The sequence below is a fragment of the Simochromis diagramma genome, unplaced genomic scaffold, assembly GCF_900408965.1.
Source record: "Simochromis diagramma unplaced genomic scaffold, fSimDia1.1 OVJJ01000361.1, whole genome shotgun sequence".
NCBI classification, from domain to species: Eukaryota; Metazoa; Chordata; class Actinopteri; order Cichliformes; family Cichlidae; genus Simochromis; species Simochromis diagramma.
Window position 1 is genome coordinate 12,093,659 of NW_024386860.1, and position 23,779 is coordinate 12,117,437.

Consider the following 23,779-nt stretch of genomic DNA (forward strand, 5'->3'; position numbering starts at 1 on the left):
ACTAAGCTGACTAAAGTTATCATGTTTTTAATGGTGAGAGCTGCTCCACATGGTTTAAAAAGTGTCTTATTTGCCTTGACACATCTATTCTCTTCCCCACAAGCATCAACATTTTGTCATTTTTTTCATGAACAGGTAGGAGCATGGGAGTTGGTTTCCTTATTTTGAGGCTTAGTTTGAACTTAAGCAGGTTGTCTTGACTCTATATACATGTCTAAATGCAATGAGTTGATGCCTTGTGGTTGGCTCATTAGTTCTGTGTGGTGTGGGGAATTCACATCATGGATTTCCAGCTGGCAAATCTGCAGCAAGTGTAAGATGCAATCATAATAATAGTAATCTCAGGAATATTTCTTGGACCTTGTTGAAGAATTAATGGAGTTATAAAGGCAAAGCCAATGTCATCTCAGTACAGGCATCGCCTGCCTAATAAAGTGTCCAGTGAGTGTATATGTCAAAAGCAGAGGTTAGTTAGAAGAGACAGAGTTACACTGGTGAAGCAGCAGTTTATTATCATGCTCTGTGGTATTTCTCAGTGTACAAGTAACAAGAAGTGTCTAGTCACTGGTACATAAGAACACCCTGTCTTCAGTTTGAAGCCATATATGGAATCATTTTACATTCTCAGGCAAGAGCAGAAGCTGGTATAAGACAGACTGGGCACTGAGGAAGTTTATTATGATGCTCTGTGGTATTTCTCAGTGTACAAGCCACAAGAAGTGTCTAGTGACTTGTAGATAAGAACACCCCGTCTTCAGTGTGAAGCCATAAAAGAATGTAAGATTCAACACATCTCACATCCTCACGCAAAAACAGAAGCTTATTGCTATTATGATAATTATTATGTTCCATATTTTAAACACAGTGCTATTGCTCAGTGTACAACTCCCAAAAAACTCAGCAGCAGGGCGGTAACTACGGCAGAGGAGAAGGTCACATTAACAACTAACAAATGAACACAATCAGCAGGTAAGCGAAGCTTTTCAAATGCAGTGTATCAAAAAAAGATTTTCTAAAACTCAGGGCTATTGATGTGAATCAAAGTCTGCATCTCTATGTGATTACTGTTTCAAGTCATGTTGGTTTAGGTGATGTTTTCTTCAGTAATAGTAAACAGTAAAAAAAGACTGTAAGCAAACCCAGTGGGTCAGATACTGAGATATGTGCTGCCACATCAAAGGCAAACTTTCTCTGTACAATCTAAGGCAAAGTTCCAGAGAAAAAATACATTTCTAAAAAGAGCTATGATGTCTCCAATTAGATTTAAGATGCTGAATTCTGTCAACATTGAGCAAAAACATTTTGTTCATTCAAAATGACCCAAAATCTACGAAAATTGTGGTTGTTTGAAAACTGCTTAACTCCAATTACCCTTTAAACTCTCAGTAAAACAGGACAAGGAAGCTGCACATGAAGAAATGAAGGTTGAAAATGAAGCAACTCAACAAACTCCTGATACAAATGGTGAGTTTAAAAAAAACAAAAAAAACGACAACAGCAAAAATGAAACAAAATCACTCTGTGTTAACACAACTGGAAGGAGGGATGAGAATCGAGAACTGGTTCCCAGTAGTCCAATTCCCTGGGATTGTTAGTCTGCCTGCCCATCAATCACACTTATCGGTTCTTCTGCTCTCAATGCGATCAGCTGATATTACTTTGTGCATCGTATGAAAAGTATGAGATCCACTATTATTGGAGTTTATTCAGAACGCGGGCTTTGTATTTCAAAGCCCACCCTGCTACAATGACACACATTCTCACTGATATTTTGATACACCTGCCATTTCCTACACCAAGTCATTATTTCATGCCAATACCTTTATTTTGTGAAAGACAGGTTAGATTTGTAAATCTAAAATTAAAGCTCTCAAGTTGACCCAAGCAATTTAAACCTACAAAAATAATGTTAAAACATTTTATTTTGATTAAGGAAACACAGTTCTTCAATACGAAACATGACAAAATTCTCTCTCCACGAAAGAAAGAAAGAAAGAAAGAAAGAAAGAAAGAAAGAAAGAAAGAAAGACTGGAAGACTGACTGACTGACTGACCCTTTATCCAGAAGAACATGAAATTAGGATAAACATTGAGGGCAAAGCAGAACACAAGATGAAAGGAAATCAAAAAAAAATTAAGATACAATGAACAATCTTGTCTTCATGCATGCTCAATCAGGAAATCCAAAAAACTTGATTCTGTTCATCTGGATGTCGCGTTTTTATTGTGAAAAACGTTTCATTACTCATCCAAGTGACTTCTTCATTCTCAGCTGAATGCAGGTTTCTCCAACTTAAAAAACACTACATTTGCATAATGACTGAAACTAGCACCACTGACTACAATATGCATATTGTAATGAACACTGACCAGTGATAATTGATGAAACCATGGTCAGACATGCAGTCAGCTGAGACAGATCGGGAGACATTGTAGCACAGACTCCTGTAATACTTTAGTTTTCCTTCTTCAAGCTGACAACAGCAGGAAAGATCTTTGTTAAAACAGCATTTATAACTTTTAATTGACTGGCGTTCGTGCATCAAGGTGTTGCACTAATGTGTTTACTACTTTGAGGAAACTGAAGTAATACGGAATTCTGTCTGTAATCAGATCTGCCTCCAACATTATGTTTAATTGGATATTATAAGCTCTTGATAGATTTTTCATAAAACACTTTTGAATAAATTACCAGATGTCAGTCATATTTTTGTTCATCTCTGTGTCTGGACTTTGTAAAGCAATTCTTACCAAAGGCCGTTTGTGGACAGAGTATTTAAAACAGAAATGTACCCATGAAAAGGAATTAAATGTTTAAAACTGTGTAACCTTTGACTGAAAATAAATAAAAATATTATACAATGGAATACAAGTTTTTGACCATGTTTATGAATTTTAGGGTTTTTCAAACAACATTTTTTAAGATGTAATATCTCCCACAAAGATACAAAACAGAAATGACAAAAGCTGTCATCGACCCTGAGTTTTTTGTCTGAGTTTGGAGTTTTTGTGTTTACATTTTTGCCTTTTTCTATATATATAGTGTTCTGAGTTTTGGGGGTCTGTATTACATTTAACAAGGTTTAGCCTTAGTTTTGCCTTCAGGTTTTCTGATTTAGTTTTCTTTGTGATTATAGATTTGTTCCAAAGTTAAATCATTTTTTCTACCTCCAATATGTAGTTTGTGGTTGTACATAACAGAAGAATGCTTAAATAATAAGGGATCTTTGACACATTTCATTGTATTCTAAAGAAAACTATGAATAATTTTGGTTGTTGAAATAACTTTTTTTTTTTTTTTTTTTTTGCCAGATAAGAAGTCGTCTTGTAATAAATCTTTTCCATCACTAGCAACATGCTGGGGAATTCTGTTACTAATTATGGTCCTTCGATTCTACTGTGAGTATAACTTTAAAACTTACACTTTGGTCTGACGTGTGTAAGGGCAAAGTAGTGTGATGTTTTATATTTGATTGTGTTTTTGTAACAGTTATTGTTACACTAATTTACAAGAAACATATAAATATATTCAAACCACTTAAAAAAAAACCTAACTGCTGTCATTTGTAACCTTATAGTGTCCACAGTTTTAGAAAAACAGATCGCAAACTTGACTGCAGAGACACAGATGCTCAAAAAGAAAAATAAGGAGCTGGAGACAGAAAAGAAAAACCTAACAGAAATAATACAACAGATGACGACACAATGGAAAGAGCTCAATGTTAGTCGAGCTCAGTGGAGCATTGATGCCTACTGTCCCAAAGAAAAAAACAGTATGTTCCAAATATATTTGTACAAAATTACCTAATTTAACATAGATATGCACTGATGTTGTTTATTGACCATTCTCTATTCTTGCAGACAGAACATGTAATGCTTGTCAGGCTCACTGGGATCATGTTGAGTCCAGCTGCTATGCAATTAATAATGCTAAACGTGATGAATGGAAAACCTGGAAAGAAGCTCGAGAAAACTGCAGAGGAAAGATTTCAGATTTAGCTGTTGTTATTAATGAAGAAGAAAAGGTACTGAGAAAACTGTGTGACACTTTATTACAGACTTCATGAAAATAAAAATATAATTTCTTTAGATTGAAAGCTTTCTTAGAGCAAATTGTTTAAATAACTCTGAAAACTTTCTCTTTGTTCTCAGAAAACTGTCAGTAAAAAGAGTTGGAAATATGATGGAAACAAAGGATACTGGATTGGTCTGAGAGTTGAAGGTGGGATATGGAAGTGGCTGGATGGAAGGAATCTGACTAATAGGTAAGAGACACTTTGACTCAATATAAATTCCAAGTATTTCCCAAATCTGTGATAAATCAATTACAGTGTACCAGTGTCCATCAGCCTTGAGCAGAATTCTTGTTTTCCTCAGCTCCTTGATCGACCAGCCTCCTTCTGATGGTCACTGTGCAATCTCTGTCCAAAACGAAGGATTTAAATCAGTGAGATGTGATGAGAAGAACCGATGGATCTGCAAAAAGAAAGCTTTGTCTGTTTGAATACTGCAGTAAAACTTCAGAGGACTTTTGGATAGTCTCAGTCTCAAAATAAAATATTAATGATGATATTAATAACTGGTCAACAGAGGGCACTGCATTACTTCAGATCAAACAGTTGTTCCTTGAAGTATCTGCACTGAGATTTTTTCATGTTGCAATGATAGTTATTGTTAAGCTATATTATATTAATGACAAATGTTTTAGTCGAGCCAAGAACAACACTGTTCAAACTGCTGTAACATGTAGAAGAAGGACAGCTGGCCTCTACATTTGGACTTTGTTAATCAGTCACAGTGTCAACATCAGCTACAGAGCAGCAGAGAAGAACAGGAAGTTCAGCTTATAATTGAAGTCTCATGTTGTGTATTTTGCATATTGTTATCATATCAGCTTGACTTTTTTTAGTGTTGTTAGTAAAGTTTTGATTTTATTCATTTACATTGATTGAAATGAAATTATGGATCCATCCTGCTTTGTATCACCAGCTCAGCCTGGTGGTGGTGCTGTAAGGGTTTGGGGGGTATTTTCTTGGCACACTTTGGGTCATTTATGCCAACTGAGCATAAATAAAAATGGCACAGTCCACCTGTGTATTATTGTTGAACATGTCCATCTCTTCATACCCACAATTCTTTTGGCTGATTCCAGCCAGATAAAACACTATGTGAGTTCACTATAGTCAAACTGCCTCCACAGTCACCAGATTTCAGTCCAGTATCAACCTTTCAAAAAGATTTTGAAAATATGTTTTTTTATTTGGAATTTAAAAAAGCTTTTTTAAATGAGTTAAATGTTAAATGTTTTTATTCAGAGGTTAATCTTTTTAATCAATTTTTGATTTAAGTATTTATTCATCGATGAATAATTCATTTTGAAATATTGATTTATAAATAGTGTTTTTATTCTAAATTAAATTATTAAAAAAAAATAACTTACTTTATTAATATTTAAATAAATAGAAACATTTAGAACCCATTCATAAATCAATTTACAGATGCACATTATATTACACAATATTATTATTTAGCACAGGATTCTTTATTTCTCTTGTGGTCCTACATAAAAATAGCACAAAGTATGTGGAAGTAGTCAAAGGCCAAAAAATGTGTGGAACACAATTTGGTGAATGCTAGCTTGAATTTACATTTAAATGCTGTGTAACATTCACACAACAATGTTCCTGTTTCTCTTTATTATTCTAGTTGCTTCTGCATGTTTTTGTGGCTTTTAACCGCTTCCACATACTTTGTGCTAATTTCATGAAGGACCACAAGAGTCTCGCACATCAAAATAAAAAATCCTGAGCTTCACAGCATTAACACAACTAAATCTAAAGTTGACTAAGCTGACTAAAGTTATCATGTTTTTAATAGTGAGAGCTGCTCCACATGGTTTAAAAAGCGTCTTATTTGCCTTGACACATCTATTCTCTTCCCCACAAGCATCAACATTTTGTCATTTTTTTCATGAAAAGCAGGGAGCATGGGAGTTGGTTTCCTTATTTTGAGGCTTAGTTTGAACTTAAGCAGGTTGTCTTGACTACATATACACATGTCTAAATGCAATGAGTTGATGCCTTGTGGTTGGCTCATTGGTTCTGTGTGGTGTGGGGAATTCACATCATGGATTTCCAGCTGGCAAATCTGCAGCAAGTGTAAGATGCAATCATAATAATAATAATCTCAGGAATATTTCTTGGACCTTGTTGAAGAATTAATGGAGTTATAAAGGCAAAGCCAATGTCATCTCAGGACAAGCATCGCATGCCTAATAAAGTGTCCAGTGAGTGTATATGACAAAAGCAGAGGTTAGTTAGAAGAGACAGAGTTACACTGGTGAAGCAGCAGTTTATTATCATGCTCTGTGGTATTTCTCAGTGTACAAGTAACAAGAAGTGTCTAGTCACTGGTACATAAGAACACCCTGTCTTCAGTTTGAAGCCATATATGGAATCATTTTACATTCTCAGGCAAAAACAGAAGCTGGTATAAGACAGACTGGGCACTGAGGAAGTTTATTATGATGCTCTGTGGTATTTCTCAGTGTACAAGTCACAAGAAGTGTGTCTAGTGACTTGTAGATAAGAACACCCCGTCTTCAGTGTGAAGCCATAAAAGAATGTAAGATTCAACACATCTCACATCCTCACGCAAAAACAGAAGCTTATTGCTATTATGATGATTATTATTTTCTATTGTTTAAACACAGTGCTATTGCTCAGTGTACAAGTCCCAAAAAACTCAGCAGCAGGGCGGTAACTACGGCAGAGGAGAAGGTCATATTAACAACTAACAAATGAACACAATCAGCAGGTAAGCGAAGCTTTTCAAATGCAGTGTATCAAAAAAAGATTTTCTAAAACTCAGGGCTATTGATGTGAATCAAAGTCTGCATCTCTATGTGATTACTGTTTCAAGTCATGTTGGTTTAGGTGATGTTTTCTTCAGTAATAGTAAACAGTAAAAAAAGACTGTAAGCAAATCCAGTGGGTCAGATACTGAGATATGTGCTGCCACATCAAAGGCAAACTTTCCCTGTACAATCTAAGGCAAAGTTCCAGAGAAAAAATACATTTTTAAAAAGAGCTATGATGTCTCCAATTAGATTTAAGATGCTGAATTCTGTCAACATTGAGCAAAAACATTTTGTTCATTCAAAATGACCCAAAATCTACGAAAACTGTGGTTGTTTGAAAACTGCTCAACTCCAATTACCCTTTAAACTCTCAGTAAAACAGGACAAGGAAGCTGCACATGAAGAAATGAAGGTTGAAAATAAAGCAACTGAACAAACTCCTGATACAAATGGTGAGTTTAAAAAAAACAAAAAACGACAACAACAAAAATCAAACAAAATCACTCTGTGTTAACACAACTGGAAGGAGGGATGGGAATCGAGAACTGGTTTCCAGTAGTCCAATTCCCTGGGATTGTTAGTCTGCCTGCCCATCAATCACACTTATCGGTTCTTCTGCTCTCAATGCGATCAGCTGATGTTACTTTGTGCATCGTATGAAAAGTATGAGATCCACTATTATTGGAGTTTATTCAGATCGCGGGCTTTGTATTTCAAAGCCCACCCTGCTACAATGACACACAATCTCACTGATATTTTGATACACCTGCCATTTCCTACACCAAGTCATTATTTCATGCCAATACCTTTATTTTGTGAAAGACAGGTTAGATTTGTAAATCTAAAATTAAAGCTCTCAAGTTGACCCAAGCAATTTAAACCTACAAAAATAATGTTAAAACATTTTATTTTGATTAAGGAAACACAGTTCTACAATACGAAACATGACAAAATTCTCTCTCCACGAAAGAAAGAAAGAAAGAAAGAAAGAAAGAAAGAAAGAAAGAAAGAAAGAAAGAAAGAAAGACTGGAAGACTGACTGACTGACTGACTGGGCCTTTGTCCAGAAGAACATGAAATTAGGATAAACATTGAGGGCAAAGCAGAACACAAGATGAAAGGAAATCAAAATAAAATTAAGATACAATGAACAATCTTGTCTTCATGCATGCTCAATCAGGAAATCCAAAAAACTTGATTCTGTTCATCTGGATGTCGCGTTTTTATTGTGAAAAACGTTTCATTACTCATCCAAGTGACTTCTTCATTCTCAGCTGAATGCAGGTTTCTCCAACTTAAAAAACACTACATTTGCATAATGACTGAAACTAGCACCACTGTCTACAATATGCATATTGTAATGAACACTGACAAGTGATAATTGATGAAACCATGGTCAGACATGCAGTCAGCTGAGACAGATCGGGAGACATTGTAGCACAGACTCCTGTAATACTTTAGTTTTCCTTCTTCAAGCTGACAACAGCAGGAAAGATCTTTGTTAAAACAGCATTTATAACTTTTAATTGACTGGCGTTCGTGCATCAAGGTGTTGCACTAATGTGTTTACTACTTTGAGGAAACTGAAGTAATACGGAATTCTGTCTGTAATCAGATCTGCCTCCAACATTATGTTTAATTGGATATTATAAGTTCTTGATAGATTTTTCATAAAACAGTTTTGAATAAATTACCAGATGTCAGTCATATTTTCCTTAATCTCTGTTCCTGGACTTTGTAAAGCAATTCTTACCAAAGGCCATTTGTGGACAGAGTATTTAAAACAGAAATGTACCCATGAAAAGGAATTAAATGTTTAAAACTGTGTAACCTTTGACTGAAAATAAATAAAAATATTATACAATGGAATACAAGTTTTTGACCATGTTTATGAATTTTAGGGTTTTTCAAACAACATTTTTTAAGATGTAATATCTCCCACAAAGATACAAAACAGAAATGACAAAAGCTGTCATCGACCCTGAGTTTTTTGTCTGAGTTTGGAGTTTTTGTATTTACATTTTTGCCTTTTTCCGTATATATAGTGTTCTGAGTTTTGGGGGTCTGTATTACATTTAACAAGGTTTAGCCTTAGTTTTGCCTTCAGCTTTTCTGATTTAGTTTTCTTTGTGATTATAGATTTGTTCCAAAGATAAATCATTTCTTTCTGCCTCCAATATGTAGTTTGTGGTTGTACATAACAGAAGAATGCTTAAATAATAAGGGATCTTTGACACATTTCATTGTATTCTAAAGAAAACTATGAATAATTTTGGTTGTTGAAATAACTTTTTTTTTTCTTTTTTTTTTTTGCCAGATAAGAAGTCATCTTGTAATAAATCTTTTCCATCACTAGCAACATGCTGGGGAATTCTGTTACTAATTATGGTCCTTCGACTCTACTGTGAGTATAACTTTAAAACTACACTTTGGTCTGACGTGTGTAAGGACAAAGTAGTGAGATGTTTTATATTTGATTGTGTTTTTGTAACAGTTATTGTTACACTAATTTACAAGAAACATATAAATATATTCAAATCCAAAACCAACTGCTGTTCTTTGTGACCTTATAGACTCCACAGTTTTAGAAAAACGGATCGCAAACTTGACTGAAGAGACACAGATGCTCAAAAAGAAAAATGAGGAGCTGGAGAACCTGACACGAGACTCTACTCTCTTGGAAAAACAACTTGCAGAAAACCAGGAGCTCAAAAAGAAAAATAAGGAGCTGGAGACAGAAAAGAAAAACCTAACAGAAATAATACAACAGATGACGACACCATGGATTGAGCTCAATGTTAGTCGAGCTCAGTGGAGCATTGATGCCTACTGTCCCAAGATCAATAACAGTATGTTCCAAATATATTTGTACAAAATTACCTAATTTAACAGAGATATGCACTGATGTTGTTTATTAACCGTTCTCTGTTCTTGCAGACAGAAAATGTAAGCCTTGTCATGCTGGCTGGGATCATGTTGAGTCCAGCTGCTATGGAGTTAATAATGCTGAACGTGCTGAATGGAAAACCTGGGAAGAAGCTCGAGAAAACTGCAGAGGAAAGATTTCAGATTTAGCTGTTGTTATTAATGAAGAAGAAAAGGTACTGAGAAAACTGTGTGACACTTTATGACAGACTTCATGAAAATAAAAATGTAATTTCTTTAGATTGAAAGCTTTCTTAGAGCAAATTGTTTAAATAACTCTGACAACTTTCTCTCTGTCCTCAGGAAACTGTCAGTGAAAACAGTTGGAAAGATAATGAAAACAAAAGATACTGGATTGGTCTGAGAGTTGAAGATGGGATATGGAAGTGGCTGGATGGAAGGAATCTGACTAATAGGTAAGAGACACTTTGAATCAATAGAAATTTCAAGTATTTCCCAAATCTGTGATAAATCAATTACAGTGTACCAGTGTCCATCAGACTTGAGCAGAATTCTTGTTTTCCTCAGCTCCTGGATCAACCAGCCTCCTTCTGATGGTCACTGTGCAGTCTCTGTCCAAAACGAAGGATTTAAATCATTGAGCTGTGATGAGAAGAACCCATGGATCTGCAAAAAGAAAGCTTTGTCTGTTTGAATACTGCAGTAAAACTTCAGAGGACTTTTGGATAGTCTCAGTCTCAAAATATAATATTAATGATGATATTAATAACTGGTCAACAGAGGGCACTGCATTACTTCAAATCAAAGAGTTGTTCCCTGAAGTATCTGCACTGAGATTTTTTCATGATTGCAATGATAGTTATTGTTAAGCTATGTTATATTAATGACAAATGTTTTAGTCGAGCCAAGAACAACACTGTTCAAACTGCTGTAACATGTAGAAGAAGGACAGCTGGCCTCTACATTTAGACTTTGTTAATCAGTCACAGTGTCAACATCAGCTACAGAGCAGCAGAGAAGAACAGGAAGTTCAGCTTATAATTGAAGTCTCATGTTGTGTATTTTGCATATTGTTATCATATCAGCTTCACTTTTTTTAGTGTTGTTAGTAAAGTTTTGATTTTATTCATTTACATTGATTGAAATGAAATTATGGATCCATCCTGCTTTGTATCACCAGCTCAGCCTGGTGGTGGTGCTGTAAGGGTTTGGGGGGTATTTTCTTGGCACACTTTGGGTCATTTATGCCAACTGAGAATAAATAAAAATGGCACAGTCCACCTGTGTATTATTGTTGAACATGTCCATCTCTTCATACCCACAATTCTTTTGGCTGATTCCAGCCAGATAAAACACTATGTGAGTTCACTATAGTCAAACTGCCTCCACAGTCACCAGATTTCAGTCCAGTATCAACCTTTCAAAAAGATTTTGAACATATGTTTTTTTATTTGGAATTTAAAAAAGCTTTTTAAATGAGTTAAATGTTAAATGTTTTTATTCAGAGGTTAATTTTTTAATCAATTTTTGATTTAAGTATTTATTCATGGATGAATAATTCATTTTGAAATATTGATTTATAAATAGTGTTTTTATTCTAAATTAAATTATTAAAAAAATAACTTACTTTATTATTGTTTAAATAAATAGAATAATTTACAACCCATTCATAATTCACATTCACAGCATTAACACAACTAAATCTAAAGTTGACTAAGCTGACTAAAGTTATCGTGTTTTTAATGGTGAGAGCTGCTCCACATGGTTTAAAAAGTGTCTTATTTGCCTTGACACATCTATTCTCTTCCCCACAAGCATCAACATTTTGTCATTTTTTTCATGAAAAGCAGGGAGCATGGGAGTTGGTTTCCTTATTTTGAGGCTTAGTTTGAACTTAAGCAGGTTGTCTTGACTACATATACACATGTCTAAATGTAATGACTTGATGCCTTGTGATTGACTCATTAGTTCTGTGTGGTGTGGGGAATTCACATCATGGATTTCCAGCTGGCAAATCTGCAGCAAGTGTAAGATGCTATCATAATAATAGTAATCTCAGGAATATTTCTTGGACCTTGTTGAAGAATTAATGGAGTTATAAAGGCAAAGCCAATGTCATCTCAGTACAGGCATCGCGTGTCTAATAAAGTGTCCAGTGAGTGTATATGTCAAAAGCAGAGGTTAGTTAGAAGAGACAGAGTTACACTGGTGAATCAGCAGTTTATTATGATGCTCTGTGGTATTTCTCAGTGTACAAGCCACAAGAAGTGTGTCTAGTGACTTGTAGATAAGAACACCCTGTCTTCAGTGTGAAGCCATAAAAGAATGTAAGATTCAACACATCCTTACATTCTCACGCAAAAACAGAAGCTTATTGCTATTATAATAATTATTATGTTCTATTGTTTAAACACAGTGCTATTGCTCAGTGTACAAGTCCCAAAAAACTCAGCAAAGTCTGCATCTCTATGTGATTACTGTTTCAAGTCATGTTGGTTTAGGTGATGTTTTCTTCAGTAATAGTAAACAGTAAAAAAAGACTGTAAGCAAATCCAGTGGGTCAGATACTGAGATATGTGCTGCCACATCAAAGGCAAACTTTCCCTGTACAATCTAAGGCAAAGTTCCAGAGAAAAAATACATTTCTAAAAAGAGCTATGATGTCTCAACGTAGATTTAAGATGCTGAATTCTGTCAACATTGAGCAAAAACATTTTGTTCATTCAGAATGACCCAAAGTCTACGAAAATTGTGGTTGTTTGAAAACTGCTTAACTCCAATTACCCTTTAAACTCTCAGTAAAACAGGACAAGGAAGCTGCACATGAAGAAATGAAGGTTGAAAATAAAGCAACTGAACAAGCTCCTGATACAAATGGTGAGTTGTATAATAAAAAAAACCAAAAAAAAAAAACTACAACAACAAAAAGTGTTAACACAACTGGAAGGAGGGATGGGAATCGAGAACTGGTTTCCAGTAGTCCAATTCCCTGGGATTGTTAGTCTGCCTGCCCATCAATCACACTTATCAGTTGTTCTGCTCTCAATGCGATCAGCTGATGTTACTTTGTGCATCGTATGAAAAGCATGAGATCCACTGTTATTGGAGTTTATTCAGATCGTGGGCTTTGTATTTCAAATTTACACTCTTTCACATATGTAATTTCCCAAGCATGTGTATTTGATAAGCTCTTAAACCTTAATTATTTCTTGAGTTGTAATGATTCAATAAAAAAAACTGACAATGTGTATAACTACATAAAATTAGAGTTTAGGCCAGAAACATAGAACTAAACCAACAGGAAATGTGGTTGTAGGGAGGAGGGTGACATTCTAGTCAGTCTTTAGTAAGCCCCCAGTCAACATGAGTGTAACACTCGTTACCAGAACCCTGGCATGACAAACACTCAGAGACCGTTGGATGAGTTTGAGTGCACTTTTATTAACAGTGTTGAGAGCTGGAGGCTCTGTGGAATCTGTAGCTTCAGCTCAGCTCTTGTCTGCTTCTGCTCCACCAGCCCTCGGCAGCTACTAGAAATATGGAAGTCTTGGTTAGCATGATGAAAATCAGCTGTGCCAGCCGGCCTTGCTTGGCACTGTCCCGTGAACCCACATCTCCACCCTCCCTCCAGGATAGCCTTAAACCACACCCTCCTACAACAAGGCATTATTTCATACCAAGACCTTTATTTTGTGAAAGACAGATAAGATTTGTAAATCTAAAATTAAAGCTCTCAGTTGACCCAAGCAATTTAAACCTAAAAGAATAATGTTAAAACATTTTATTTTAATTAAGGAAACACAGTTCTTCAATACAAAACATGACAAAATTCTCTCCCCTCCCGGTTACAGAAAGAAAGAAAGAAAGAAAGAAAGAAAGAAAGATTTTTTTGATTTTTAAAAACACATTTATTACCAATAAATAAACATTAAGACATCACAAGTTTTGTCACAGGGGAAAAAAACAAAAAAACAAAACTGTCACATGAACATAGGGCTGAATTACAAATGGCCATCTATAACAGAACACACCGCATTCTTAAAACACCACTGAGAAGAAAAATATGTTAAATTATCCATCAATGAGTAAAACTGAAATTCTGCTTTAACTCTATATTTAACCAGCAAAATGAAAATAGTTTCAACCCTCTTCTTTGAAATATTATCAATTAGGGCAGGGCGATATGGTCAAAAATATATATCACAATATATATTTGAAAATTTGCGATAACGATATAACTGACGATATAATTTCTGCGAGACAAAATACAACTCCACAACTTTACAAGCGCAGAAAACCCCCATCCATTTATTTTCACTTAAACAAGCAGCTGTTTTTATGTGCATTAAACCTATATAAAAATGTAACAGTGCAAATGCAAATTCCTTGCTGAAAGTTTAACTTCTTAAGCCCCAACGCCCCCTGATACGGGGGCAAAAGGCAGGAGATCAGGTAGGCTTGGGGTTTAAGAGGTTAACCAAAAGGCATTTCCAGTAGAAATTGGCTGACATATCCTGAGCATAACCATGTACAATATCCACTGAAGTTAAAAAGAGGTGCTTTGCAATATTACACTGCAGTGTGCCAAATAAAAAAGTCAAATGTGTATTTTTCGGACCATAAATTGCACGGGATTATAAGGCACATTAAGCGAAACAAAGCAGTCAGATAAATCAAACTTTGTTCAACTCATTCTTCTTGCTTCCTCCACTTCCGTACTATTGATTCATTAATGCTGTTTTCTATCACAGCTGCTCTATTCCCATGTTGTTGCAGTATAGTATAGTTTAATGCTCTCATATCTTCAGCATCTTAAGTAGATTATACTGCACAGTTTTCTCATCAATAAAAGAATATTTACTGCATCAGTTTGTCTTCATTTCATCTGAAACACACAAGCATCAAATCTTTGACTTTATTTTTGGGATATTTTCCTTAAATATAACTAAAGCTTTCACACAGGGGTCATAAATGATATGAAATAGAAATAAATACCTTGAATTTTGACTGAAATGTCATATTTGATTCCACCACTGAGCTTTCTTTTTCCAAAAATGGTGTGTATATAGTAAAATATCAATAATGTCACTCCTGTTACATTTGTACCATCAAACTGAAATGAGACTAGTGTCAGCAGCTACACTAGCAAACTGTTTTACAAGCTAAACTTAGCATCATTGTTGTCTAAGGGGACTCAGCGCATGGCTGTAATGTTCTCCCATCACACGGAGCTGAAACGACAGTTTTCACATAGAAAACAGTTTAACTAAGAACTGGGTACTTTTCTGTTGAGTCGTTTTCATGATGTTCGTTTGTCGGCTGCGCTCAGACAGGATGGAAATAAAGGTTTAAAAAGACCTCGAGTCCTTTTTCATGTACTCATGGTGGCTGCAATTACACAAACTTTCAAAACACAAACCTAAAATGTTGCCAACTGATTTGGTAAAGAGAATTATCCAAAGCAGACTTCAGGTTTACCATCATTTATGATATTCTCTTGGTCTTACACATAATCAGATATGAGTCCGAGTGCTCTGTCATGTGGATAGTAAAGTTTTCCAAGTCCTAACAAGAAGAAAATCTAAAAGTTTCCATCGAATGAAACTAAAAACTGAAAATAAATAGAGGAGCACTCTCTCCTTCCTATGCACCGCCGGCGTCGAGCAGAACAGACCCACGCTGACACCTGGCAAAGGTGGACTTCTAAGTCAACACGGGCAACGAGCTCGCATCCGGCTGCCGTGGCAACACCGTTCACCGTGTGATCACTGGGACAGGTATGTCTTGTATCAACATCATCACCTGCAGCACATCCAATTATAATATTTAAAAGCTTTATCTTTTCTTTTAAATTCCTTGGTATTTATTTGTGAAGCACTTTGTGATCTTCACATTGTGAGGCACTACATAAACAACATTTACTTACTTTCAGTAAAATTTAGTGGTGACTTTAAAATCATTTTATTTGTCTTGAGCCTCCATCTTTGGAAGTGGTGCTGTGTGAGACTCTGAAAGCAAGTTTTGCACTTTTAGAGGAGATGCACTAAAACTGTAATATCATTTAAAAAAAAAACACGCTGAAGCTAAACAAACAAAGAATAAAATAAAAACTATTTGTTCTCTATGATTAGAACTGACATGTGAAATGTGTCAGGTTGCGTCTTCATCATCACTGAGTTGTTTGGAGGAGTCAAGCTTGAACCCTCTTTTGTTTGAATTAGAATAATTACAACATTATTAAAATAACACTGAAGTGGTCGGGCAGAGAATCAGTGCTGTATCCATGCAAACACATGCACAGCAAGCAAACTCACGAACCTCGGCTTTGGATTCAAATGAAGACACAAACATTTCCAATTGTGTCCATCTTTGCTGATGATGCAGCAGACACGCTGAACTCCAGTCAGGAGGAGAAGCATGTTCTTCCACTCACAGAGACTGAAGACTGAAACCAAACGGCTCGTTTCCTGTGTTTAACCTCAGTCCTAGTTTCATGATTCGACCCCTGTCACATTGTTTAGCTCCAATTCACAGCCCGCTCTGCCAGACGTTAGTCTGTTTGCATCTGTAATAACTTTGAATAAGTCATCTTCAGTTAAAGGACTCTGAGCATCTTTAATCAAATGCACTTTAATGAACACTGGGCTGCTTTCTAAAACCACTTTTACAAAGTCTCTGATAGATGTGTGAGGAGGAGCGAGGATGACATATATATCAGATGAAGAGTTCTGACTGTGTCACAGCTTAACAGACGTCTCATCGAGTCAGGTATGTTATGCATGTGTTTGTTTTGGTTTAATAATCTCACACAATCTCTGATAATCTCACACATTCATTATCTGGTATTCTAATAAACAAAATGATGATAATTGAATAAAGACAACACTTTTTAAAGTTGAACGTTTCAAATGTTAAATATGTTTGATAGTTTTGTTTGAATCATTAGATTAGGATAAAAATGGAGTGAATGACAGAGACATCTGCCTCTTTGTTGATGCTGGTTTAAGTGTTATGATTAATAATGATAGAGCAGCTGCAGATGAGATTCATGAGGACGTTCTTCACAATTTTTCAGCTCTCAGCCATGAAGGGGTGTGGACTGATCCTCCTGCTGCTCTCAGGTCTGTAAACTCATCTCAGTCGCCTCATTTATAGTTTGAATAAAACTTTTGATATCAGAAAATCAAAGAAAGCACAAACTGAACTGCTCCATAGTGATTGTTTTAAAGGTGTCTGTAAACAAGCTTCAAGCAGTCACAGAAACACTCGTACAATCTCCAAAGATCTTTGTCATGTCAACTAAACTTCTAAAGGTTTCTTTGGGTCCAGTTAAAAGTTTGATTGACAGTTTAATAGTCGGTAGTTTGTAACAGTTTGTATAAAGTGAAGTAAAAGAGTAAAAAGAGAAAGACAGGAGGGAAGAGAGAGTGCATGAACGTGGCTCTGTTTGTGTGCACATGTTGTTTAGCTTTGAGCCAGGACAACTAACACGTTGTTTTCCTTTATTGTGCACACTGAAGAGGAAAAATCATCCAAATACATGTGCAATAAGGCCAGAGTGAAAAACAAACTTAAAACTGTTAAAGCAGCTTTTTAACTTGATGTGTGAGTTTTGCCCTGGAGCGGGAAACCAGTGTGTAGGTGTCCACAGGCATTGTAAAACACATTTTAACCAGTATACGAGTTACAGATCCTTTGAAGGACACATATATTAACAGACCACAACACTGTTCAAATCTCTGTAAATTCTCCTGACGAGTAAAATCGAGCTGAGATGAGTCTGTGACCGCGCTGACTGACTTGTGTCCTCTCTCAGGTTACGTGATGGTCTGCCATTTTCAGTCTGATCAGTTAGTCAGACAGCTCCACCTCGTTGACCTGCAGAAGTCCTGGAACGACGCTCAGCAATACTGCAGAGATGAGTACATTGACCTCGCCATCGTTAACAGCTCAGCTCTCATCCAGGAAGCCCAGAAATGGGCGGGGAGCACAGAGGTGTGGATTGGACTCTCCAAGAGCGGCTGGAAATGGTCTCGCCTCGGTCCAATTCAGTCACCCTGGTTTCATTCCTGGTCCCCGGGACAGCCAGGGACTGGGGAGTGTGTTACAATATCTAGTGATGGATCATGGTCCACGAGACAGTGCTCAGAACAACATAGCTTTTTCTGCTATACTGGTGAGTGTTTCGGACTTTGGAACCAGGGTTTGACAAACTGAACATTTGAGCTGCAGGTCTGAATCCGTCTGATCTTTTGTCTTTCAGGCACGGGTAGCATGATCATCCTGGTGCCGACCTTGATGACCTGGCCTGATGCTCAGTCTTACTGCAGACAGACATACATAGACCTGAGCAGCATGATTGATTCAAATTTCAACACCATTGTTGCTAACATGTTGACATCTTCTAATCAGGCCTGGATTGGACTGTATAGAAATTACTGGACGTGGTCAAACTCGAGCACAGCCTCAAACCTGCCATGGGCGCCCGGGCAGCCTGATGACACTCAAAACTGTGCCACAATAGATGCATCAACAGGCTCCTTCTACAGTCATAATTGTAATGAACAACGCCCCTTCCTCTGCTCCAGAGGTGAGTCTGTCCTCTGTGTTTCTGCACGGTCTGGTCGTCCTGGGCTCATCCGGACACTCTTGGCACAACACTGTCGATGCTTTGGGTGGCGCTGCCATTTGATGTTTCCTCTCTCTGCGGTAGAGTATCACTTCCTGTTCCTGTTTCAACACACGAACAGGAAGTAGTAGTTGAGTAGCTTATCTGCGTAGCAATTTAATTAAAAACCTTTAGATAACTTCTCTTTTCATAGTATAATCTTCATGTGCAGCATGGCCTCTTCACCTGTCCCTCGTACACTTTCCTGCTCATTGTGTCAGATGTTTAGTTACTCCTCAGCCTCCTTTAGCAGTAGTGATACTTGTAACAAATGTAGCATATTTGCAGCTCTGGAGGCCAGGATTACTGAATTGGAGACTCGGCTTCGCACCCTTGAGTCACCCGTAGCTAGCCAGGCCCCTGTAGCCGGTGCAGCCGAAGATAGTGTAGGCCCCGCTAGCTGTTCCCTGGCAGACCCCAAGCAGCTGGGGAAAGAGAGCGGCTGGGTGACAGTGAGGAGGAAGCATAGTCTTAAACAGAAGTCCCAGGTACACCACCAACCTGTTCATGTGTCTAACCATTTTTCCCCACTCGGCGACACACCCGCCGGGGGTCCAACTCTGGTAATTGATGATTCTGTTGTCAGACATGTGAAGCTAGGGACACCGGCAACCATAGTCAGTTGTCTTCCAGGGGCCAGAGCAGGCGACATCGAGGGAAATTTAAAGCTGCTCGCAAAGGGTAAACGTAAATTCAGTAAAATCATAATTCACGTCGGCAGTAATGACACCCGGTTACGCCAATCGGAGGTCACTAAAATCAATATTGAATCGGTGTGTAACTTTGCCAACACAATGTCGGACTCTGTAGTTTTCTCTGGTCCCCTCCCCAATCAGACCAGGAGTGACATGTTTAGTCGCATGTTCTCCTTAAATTGCTGGCTGTCTGAGTGGTGTCCAAAAAACGATGTGGGCTTCATAGATAATTGGCGAACCTTCTGGAGAAAACCTGGTCTTGTCAGGAGAGACGGCATCCATCCCTCTTTGGATGGAGCAGCTCTCATTTCTAGAAATATGGACAAATTTATTAAACCCCCCAAAATATGACTATCCAGAGTTGTGACCAGGAAGCAGAGCTTACACACCTTTCTGCAGCTCCTCTCCTCCTCCAGACAGAAATGTAAAGGGGGCACATGGTGGCAACGGAGGCAAGAAAGGGGTAAGGGTTGTGTGGGGTGCTCTGAATAACTGTTTTTGTCATGTAATTGGATTGCACTTTGTCAGACCTCTACCCTAAAACCGGACCAACTTGGGTGTCCCCCCTGAAGGCTTAGCTTCTGCATGGCTAGCTCTTAGTGTCACTGAGGCACACAAACCCCCTGACCACATTAAGGTGGCAATCACTCAGGGGGAAAACTGAAAAACAAAATAACAAATAATAAAATAAAATATTGCTCATCAGATTCTAACAACTAAAAACATGACATTTACCTTAATTAGATGCCCTCTATTAAATACATTTGAATCTAACCATAGTACTTCTCACTATTGCCAATATTAACAAAACTAAAAAGGGTAGGCCAAGTTATATAAAAAAGGCAAATCTCCAACTCTTGAAATATAGAAATAAAAAATACATTAAAATATCCATCCAGATCTTCGGAACCAACAACATAAAATCTATCTTAATTTGATTGCCTAAGTAAAGTATCAAATCAATTTTATGTATATAGCACTTTTAAATTATACATGCTTCCCTTGGGCAGTATCATCGGAAGACATAGCATACATTTTCACTGCTATGCTGATGACACCCAACTCTATCTGTCCATGAAGCCAGATAGCACACACCAATTAGTTAAATTGCAGGAATGTCTTAAAGACATAAAGACCTGGATGGCCGCTAACTTTCTGCTTCTTAATTCAGATCAAACTGAGGTTATTGTACTCGGCCCTGAAAATCCTAGAAATATGGTATCTAACCAGATTCTTACTCTGGATGGCATTACCTTGGCCTCCAGTAACACTGTGAGGAACCTTGGAGTCATTTTTGACCAGGATATGTCCTTCAGTGCACATATTAAACAAATATGTAAGACTGCTTTCTCCCACTTGCACCCCTCCCTGATCCTGGTTCTACTGGAGGTTTCTTCCTGTTAAAAGGGAGTTTTTCCTTCCCACTGTTGCCAAAGTGCTTGTTTTTTTCTCTATATGTATTATTGTAGGGTCTACCTTACCGTTTAAAACACCTTGCGGCGGCTGTTGTTGTGATTTGGCGCTGTATATATAAAATTGAATTGAAATTCTGCATTTTCTTTCTCTGCAGATGTCAAATCTTCCCGAGCCTTGAGGTCAGTGAAGGTTCAGCTGAGGGCAGGATCTGCAGACCTGAACGACCCCACAGTGCAAGAATCCATCCTGCAGCAGGTCAGAGGACACACAGGCCCCGATACAAGGAACAGACTGCTATGACTACTGTGAAATGATAGAGAGCAGTTAGTCTGTGCAGTCCAGGTTCAGGGAAACGTGACAGCACACAGCTGCAGACATACGGGGCTCCTTTAATGGAATCCCATCGATTTTTGTTATTTAACCTTTTTTCATTCTTAACTTGAAGAAGTCATTTAATTTCTGATTACTGTGAGGAGACGAAGTGACCCAATGACAGGCAATGAGGCCTAATAACAAACTTCAGTTTCATCCCCAGCCAGTTCATTTAGTACATTTCCCCCAGAAACAGCACGAACAATGTTTTCTGCTCACTACGGAAACAACGGCTGATTAATGAGGAGCTTCTTTTAATGTGTGAAAACTGTGTTTCAGGTGAAGGAGAAGCTGCTGGAGCAAGGGATCAGAGAAGAGGTGAAGCTGAGGTGGAAGGTGCAGCCTGATGGGAAGATTTTCCACAGAGAGGAGGAGACAGCCGGTTACTGTGAGAAGGAAGACTGTGGGTCAGTTTAGTCTGAATGTTATTGGCTGATGTTCCTCAGATGATCTGCTGTGTAATTCAACTAATTTCCATCTCTATACTCTGACTGCTGGACTATAATAGCGTAGCTTTGCATGACTGATAGTTGGAAATAATCCTTATTTATCCTAAGCTTAGATCAAAGAGTGTCTGATGAGCTGTTTTATGCCTCTTTGTTTCTTCTGATTGGTGAAGCTAAAGTTTGCAGGTGGGCAGGTCGTATCTTTGTTCATCTCTGTTCCTGGACTTTGTAAAGCCATTCTTACCAAAGGCCATTTGTGGACAGAGCATTTAAAATAGAAATGTACCCAAGGAAAGTAACTAAATCTTTAAAACTGTGTAACCTTTGACTGAAAATAAATAAAAAATATTATACAATGGACTACAAGTTTTGACCATGTTTATGAATTTTAGGGCTTTTCAAACAACATTTTTTAAGATGTAATATCTCCCACAAAGATACAAAACACAGAAATGACAAAAGCTGTCACTGACCCTGAGTTTCTTGCCTGAGTTTGGAGTTTTTGTGTTTACATTTTTGCCTTTTTCTGTATATATAGTGTTCTGAGTTTTGGGGGTCTGTATTACATTTAACAAGGTTTAGCCTTAGTTTTGTCTTTAGGTTTTCTGGTTTAGTTTTCTTTGTGATTATAGATCTGTTCTAAAGTTAAATAATTTTTTTGACACATTTCATTTTATTCTCAAGAAAACTATAAATAATTTTAGTTGTTGTAATAAATCTTTTCCATCACTAGCAACATGCTGGGGAATTCTAATATTATGGTCCTTCACGTCTACTGTGAGTATAACTTTAAAACTTACACACAAAGTAGTGTGATGTTTTATATTTGATTGTGTTTTTTTAACAGTTATTGTTGCATTAATTTATAAGAAACATGTAAATATATTCAAACCACTTTAAAAAAACTAGCTGCTGTCCTTTGTAACCTTATAGTCTCCACAGTTTTAGAAAAACAGATCAAAAATTTGACTGCAGAGACACAGATGCTCAAAATGAAAAATGAGGTGCTGGAGACACAGAAGAAAAACCTAACAGAAATAATGCAACAGATGTCAACATCATGGAGTGACTTCAGTGTTAGTCAAGCTCAATGGAGCAACATCAGCTACAGAGCAGGAACAACAGGAAGCTCAGCTTTAGAGGACTCTCATGTTGTGTATTTAGGTTTTATGCAGATCACTGTTATTTTAGTGTTGTTATCAAAGTTTTGATTTTATTCATTTACTTCTATCTTCTTGTAATTTTATTTTTCCCCACATTAGTTTAGTTAATTTTCAAAGTAAATTTATGCTTTTGTCTCAGTAGTTATTTCAGTATAATTAACCAAATTATTGAAAACTTTTGCCTGAAAGTCTGCTGGAATATTCATATGGTAGGCTCAGAATTTGGCATAAACAGCACGGAAATATGGATCCAACCTGCCCTGTATCAGCAGTTCAGACTGGTGGTGTCAAAATAATGGGTTGAGAGGTATATTTTCATGGCACACTTGGTGTCCTTTAATGCCAAATGAGTCTCTATAAAATTAGTATTGTTGCTGACCATGCCCATCTCCTCATGGCAACAGTGCACCCATTTTTCTGATGGCTGATTCCAGCAACATAGTACATCATGTGAGTTCACTGTAGTCAAATAGCCCCCATAGTCAACAGGTCTCTATTTCAATAGAGCACTTTTGATAGTCTTACAAATCTGCAGTAACTGTTTGAAGGTATCATGCTAATATGGACTCAAGTGTCTCTAGATATTTATATAGAAAATATTTCAAGTATTCTCCACATAGAATTAAGGGAGGTCTGACCATAAAAATGGATCCAACCAGGTATTACTGTGGTGCACTTGATAAAGTGTTTTCTGAGTGTATATAAGAACATACAAGGGGCAGAGTGAGAACTATGCCTCAGACATGTTCAAACAAATAAATAATTCCCATCAACAAATAGATATGTGTGAAAAAAAGACTGACAATCTGGTCCCTATTGACATGAGATACGTTGTTACCACATGCTCACATCTAACAGACAATTGCATCATACCTTTATGTGTATGATGCACATTAAGATAGTTGTATTTATGTGAAAGGTTAAAATCAGAAGCACTGAGAATAAACAGTTTAAAAGATTGTCCTATTGAAAATGTATATCCTGTTTTAGTTTTGGATATACTAAAATCATAAAGAAGATTATTTATTGGGAGTCAAAATAATTTTATTCTGAGTATTTTTATATGTATTGAAAACTATGAGTCACCTCAAATGGTTCCATGGATTCATGGAGCTATTGGTATTTTATGTACAGAATATATCTGATCTGCAGCAAGCCGATAAAAACAAAATTCTAATTTCCCCATTTGCTGTTTTGAGGTGGCAGACATTCTCTCTAGATTACATTTTTATATTGAGTAATGCACAAATAATTTTTTGATTTCCAGTTCCCAA

The 23,779-nt window shown here is 37.0% G+C and overlaps 3 protein-coding genes across 3 annotated transcripts; all 3 read left to right on the plus strand.

The window, feature by feature from the left end:
* The first annotated feature begins 783 nt into the window (after window positions 1-783).
* LOC120732776 (CD209 antigen-like protein E) lies at window positions 784-5,114 on the plus strand. Its single transcript, XM_040030594.1, has 7 exons — window positions 784-969; window positions 1,387-1,464; window positions 3,313-3,399; window positions 3,579-3,773; window positions 3,862-4,025; window positions 4,153-4,265; window positions 4,378-5,114. The coding sequence occupies exons 2-7, from the start codon at window positions 1,419-1,421 to the stop codon at window positions 4,502-4,504; spliced, it is 732 nt and encodes a 243-aa protein (XP_039886528.1). The 5' UTR covers window positions 784-969; window positions 1,387-1,418; the 3' UTR covers window positions 4,505-5,114.
* Window positions 5,115-6,119: 1,005 nt separating this feature from the next.
* On the plus strand, window positions 6,120-11,006 carry LOC120732773 (C-type lectin domain family 10 member A-like). The gene is made up of 8 exons (XM_040030591.1): window positions 6,120-6,624; window positions 6,713-6,816; window positions 7,234-7,311; window positions 9,177-9,263; window positions 9,433-9,708; window positions 9,797-9,960; window positions 10,088-10,200; window positions 10,313-11,006. Exons 3-8 carry the CDS (start codon window positions 7,266-7,268, stop codon window positions 10,437-10,439), a joined length of 813 nt encoding a protein of 270 aa, XP_039886525.1. The 5' UTR covers window positions 6,120-6,624; window positions 6,713-6,816; window positions 7,234-7,265; the 3' UTR covers window positions 10,440-11,006.
* A 4,303-nt stretch (window positions 11,007-15,309) lies between these two features.
* Window positions 15,310-21,869, plus strand: LOC120732777 (putative C-type lectin domain family 20 member A). The gene is made up of 6 exons (XM_040030595.1): window positions 15,310-16,513; window positions 16,821-16,866; window positions 17,562-17,921; window positions 18,009-18,335; window positions 20,679-20,779; window positions 21,176-21,869. Exons 2-6 carry the CDS (start codon window positions 16,830-16,832, stop codon window positions 21,311-21,313), a joined length of 963 nt encoding a protein of 320 aa, XP_039886529.1. The 5' UTR covers window positions 15,310-16,513; window positions 16,821-16,829; the 3' UTR covers window positions 21,314-21,869.
* Window positions 21,870-23,779: the final 1,910 nt, after the last annotated feature.

What these genes read in the sequence shown, in the direction of transcription:
- LOC120732776 (XM_040030594.1), top strand. Translation starts at nt 1,419, where the DNA reads ATGAAGGTTGAAAATGAAGCAACTCAACAAACTCCTGATACAAATG. An exon ending in ACAAACTCCTGATACAAATG is followed by an intron (nt 1,465 to 3,312) that starts GTGAGTTTAAAA and finishes TTTTTTTGCCAG; the next exon opens with ATAAGAAGTCGTCTTGTAAT. An exon ending in TTATTAATGAAGAAGAAAAG is followed by an intron (nt 4,026 to 4,152) that starts GTACTGAGAAAA and finishes CTTTGTTCTCAG; the next exon opens with AAAACTGTCAGTAAAAAGAG.
- LOC120732773 (XM_040030591.1), top strand. Translation starts at nt 7,266, where the DNA reads ATGAAGGTTGAAAATAAAGCAACTGAACAAACTCCTGATACAAATG. An exon ending in ACAAACTCCTGATACAAATG is followed by an intron (nt 7,312 to 9,176) that starts GTGAGTTTAAAA and finishes TTTTTTTGCCAG; the next exon opens with ATAAGAAGTCATCTTGTAAT. An exon ending in CTGTCCCAAGATCAATAACA is followed by an intron (nt 9,709 to 9,796) that starts GTATGTTCCAAA and finishes CTGTTCTTGCAG; the next exon opens with ACAGAAAATGTAAGCCTTGT.
- LOC120732777 (XM_040030595.1), top strand. Translation starts at nt 16,830, where the DNA reads ATGAAGGGGTGTGGACTGATCCTCCTGCTGCTCTCAG. An exon ending in CCCCTTCCTCTGCTCCAGAG is followed by an intron (nt 18,336 to 20,678) that starts GTGAGTCTGTCC and finishes CTTTCTCTGCAG; the next exon opens with ATGTCAAATCTTCCCGAGCC. An exon ending in AAGAATCCATCCTGCAGCAG is followed by an intron (nt 20,780 to 21,175) that starts GTCAGAGGACAC and finishes ACTGTGTTTCAG; the next exon opens with GTGAAGGAGAAGCTGCTGGA.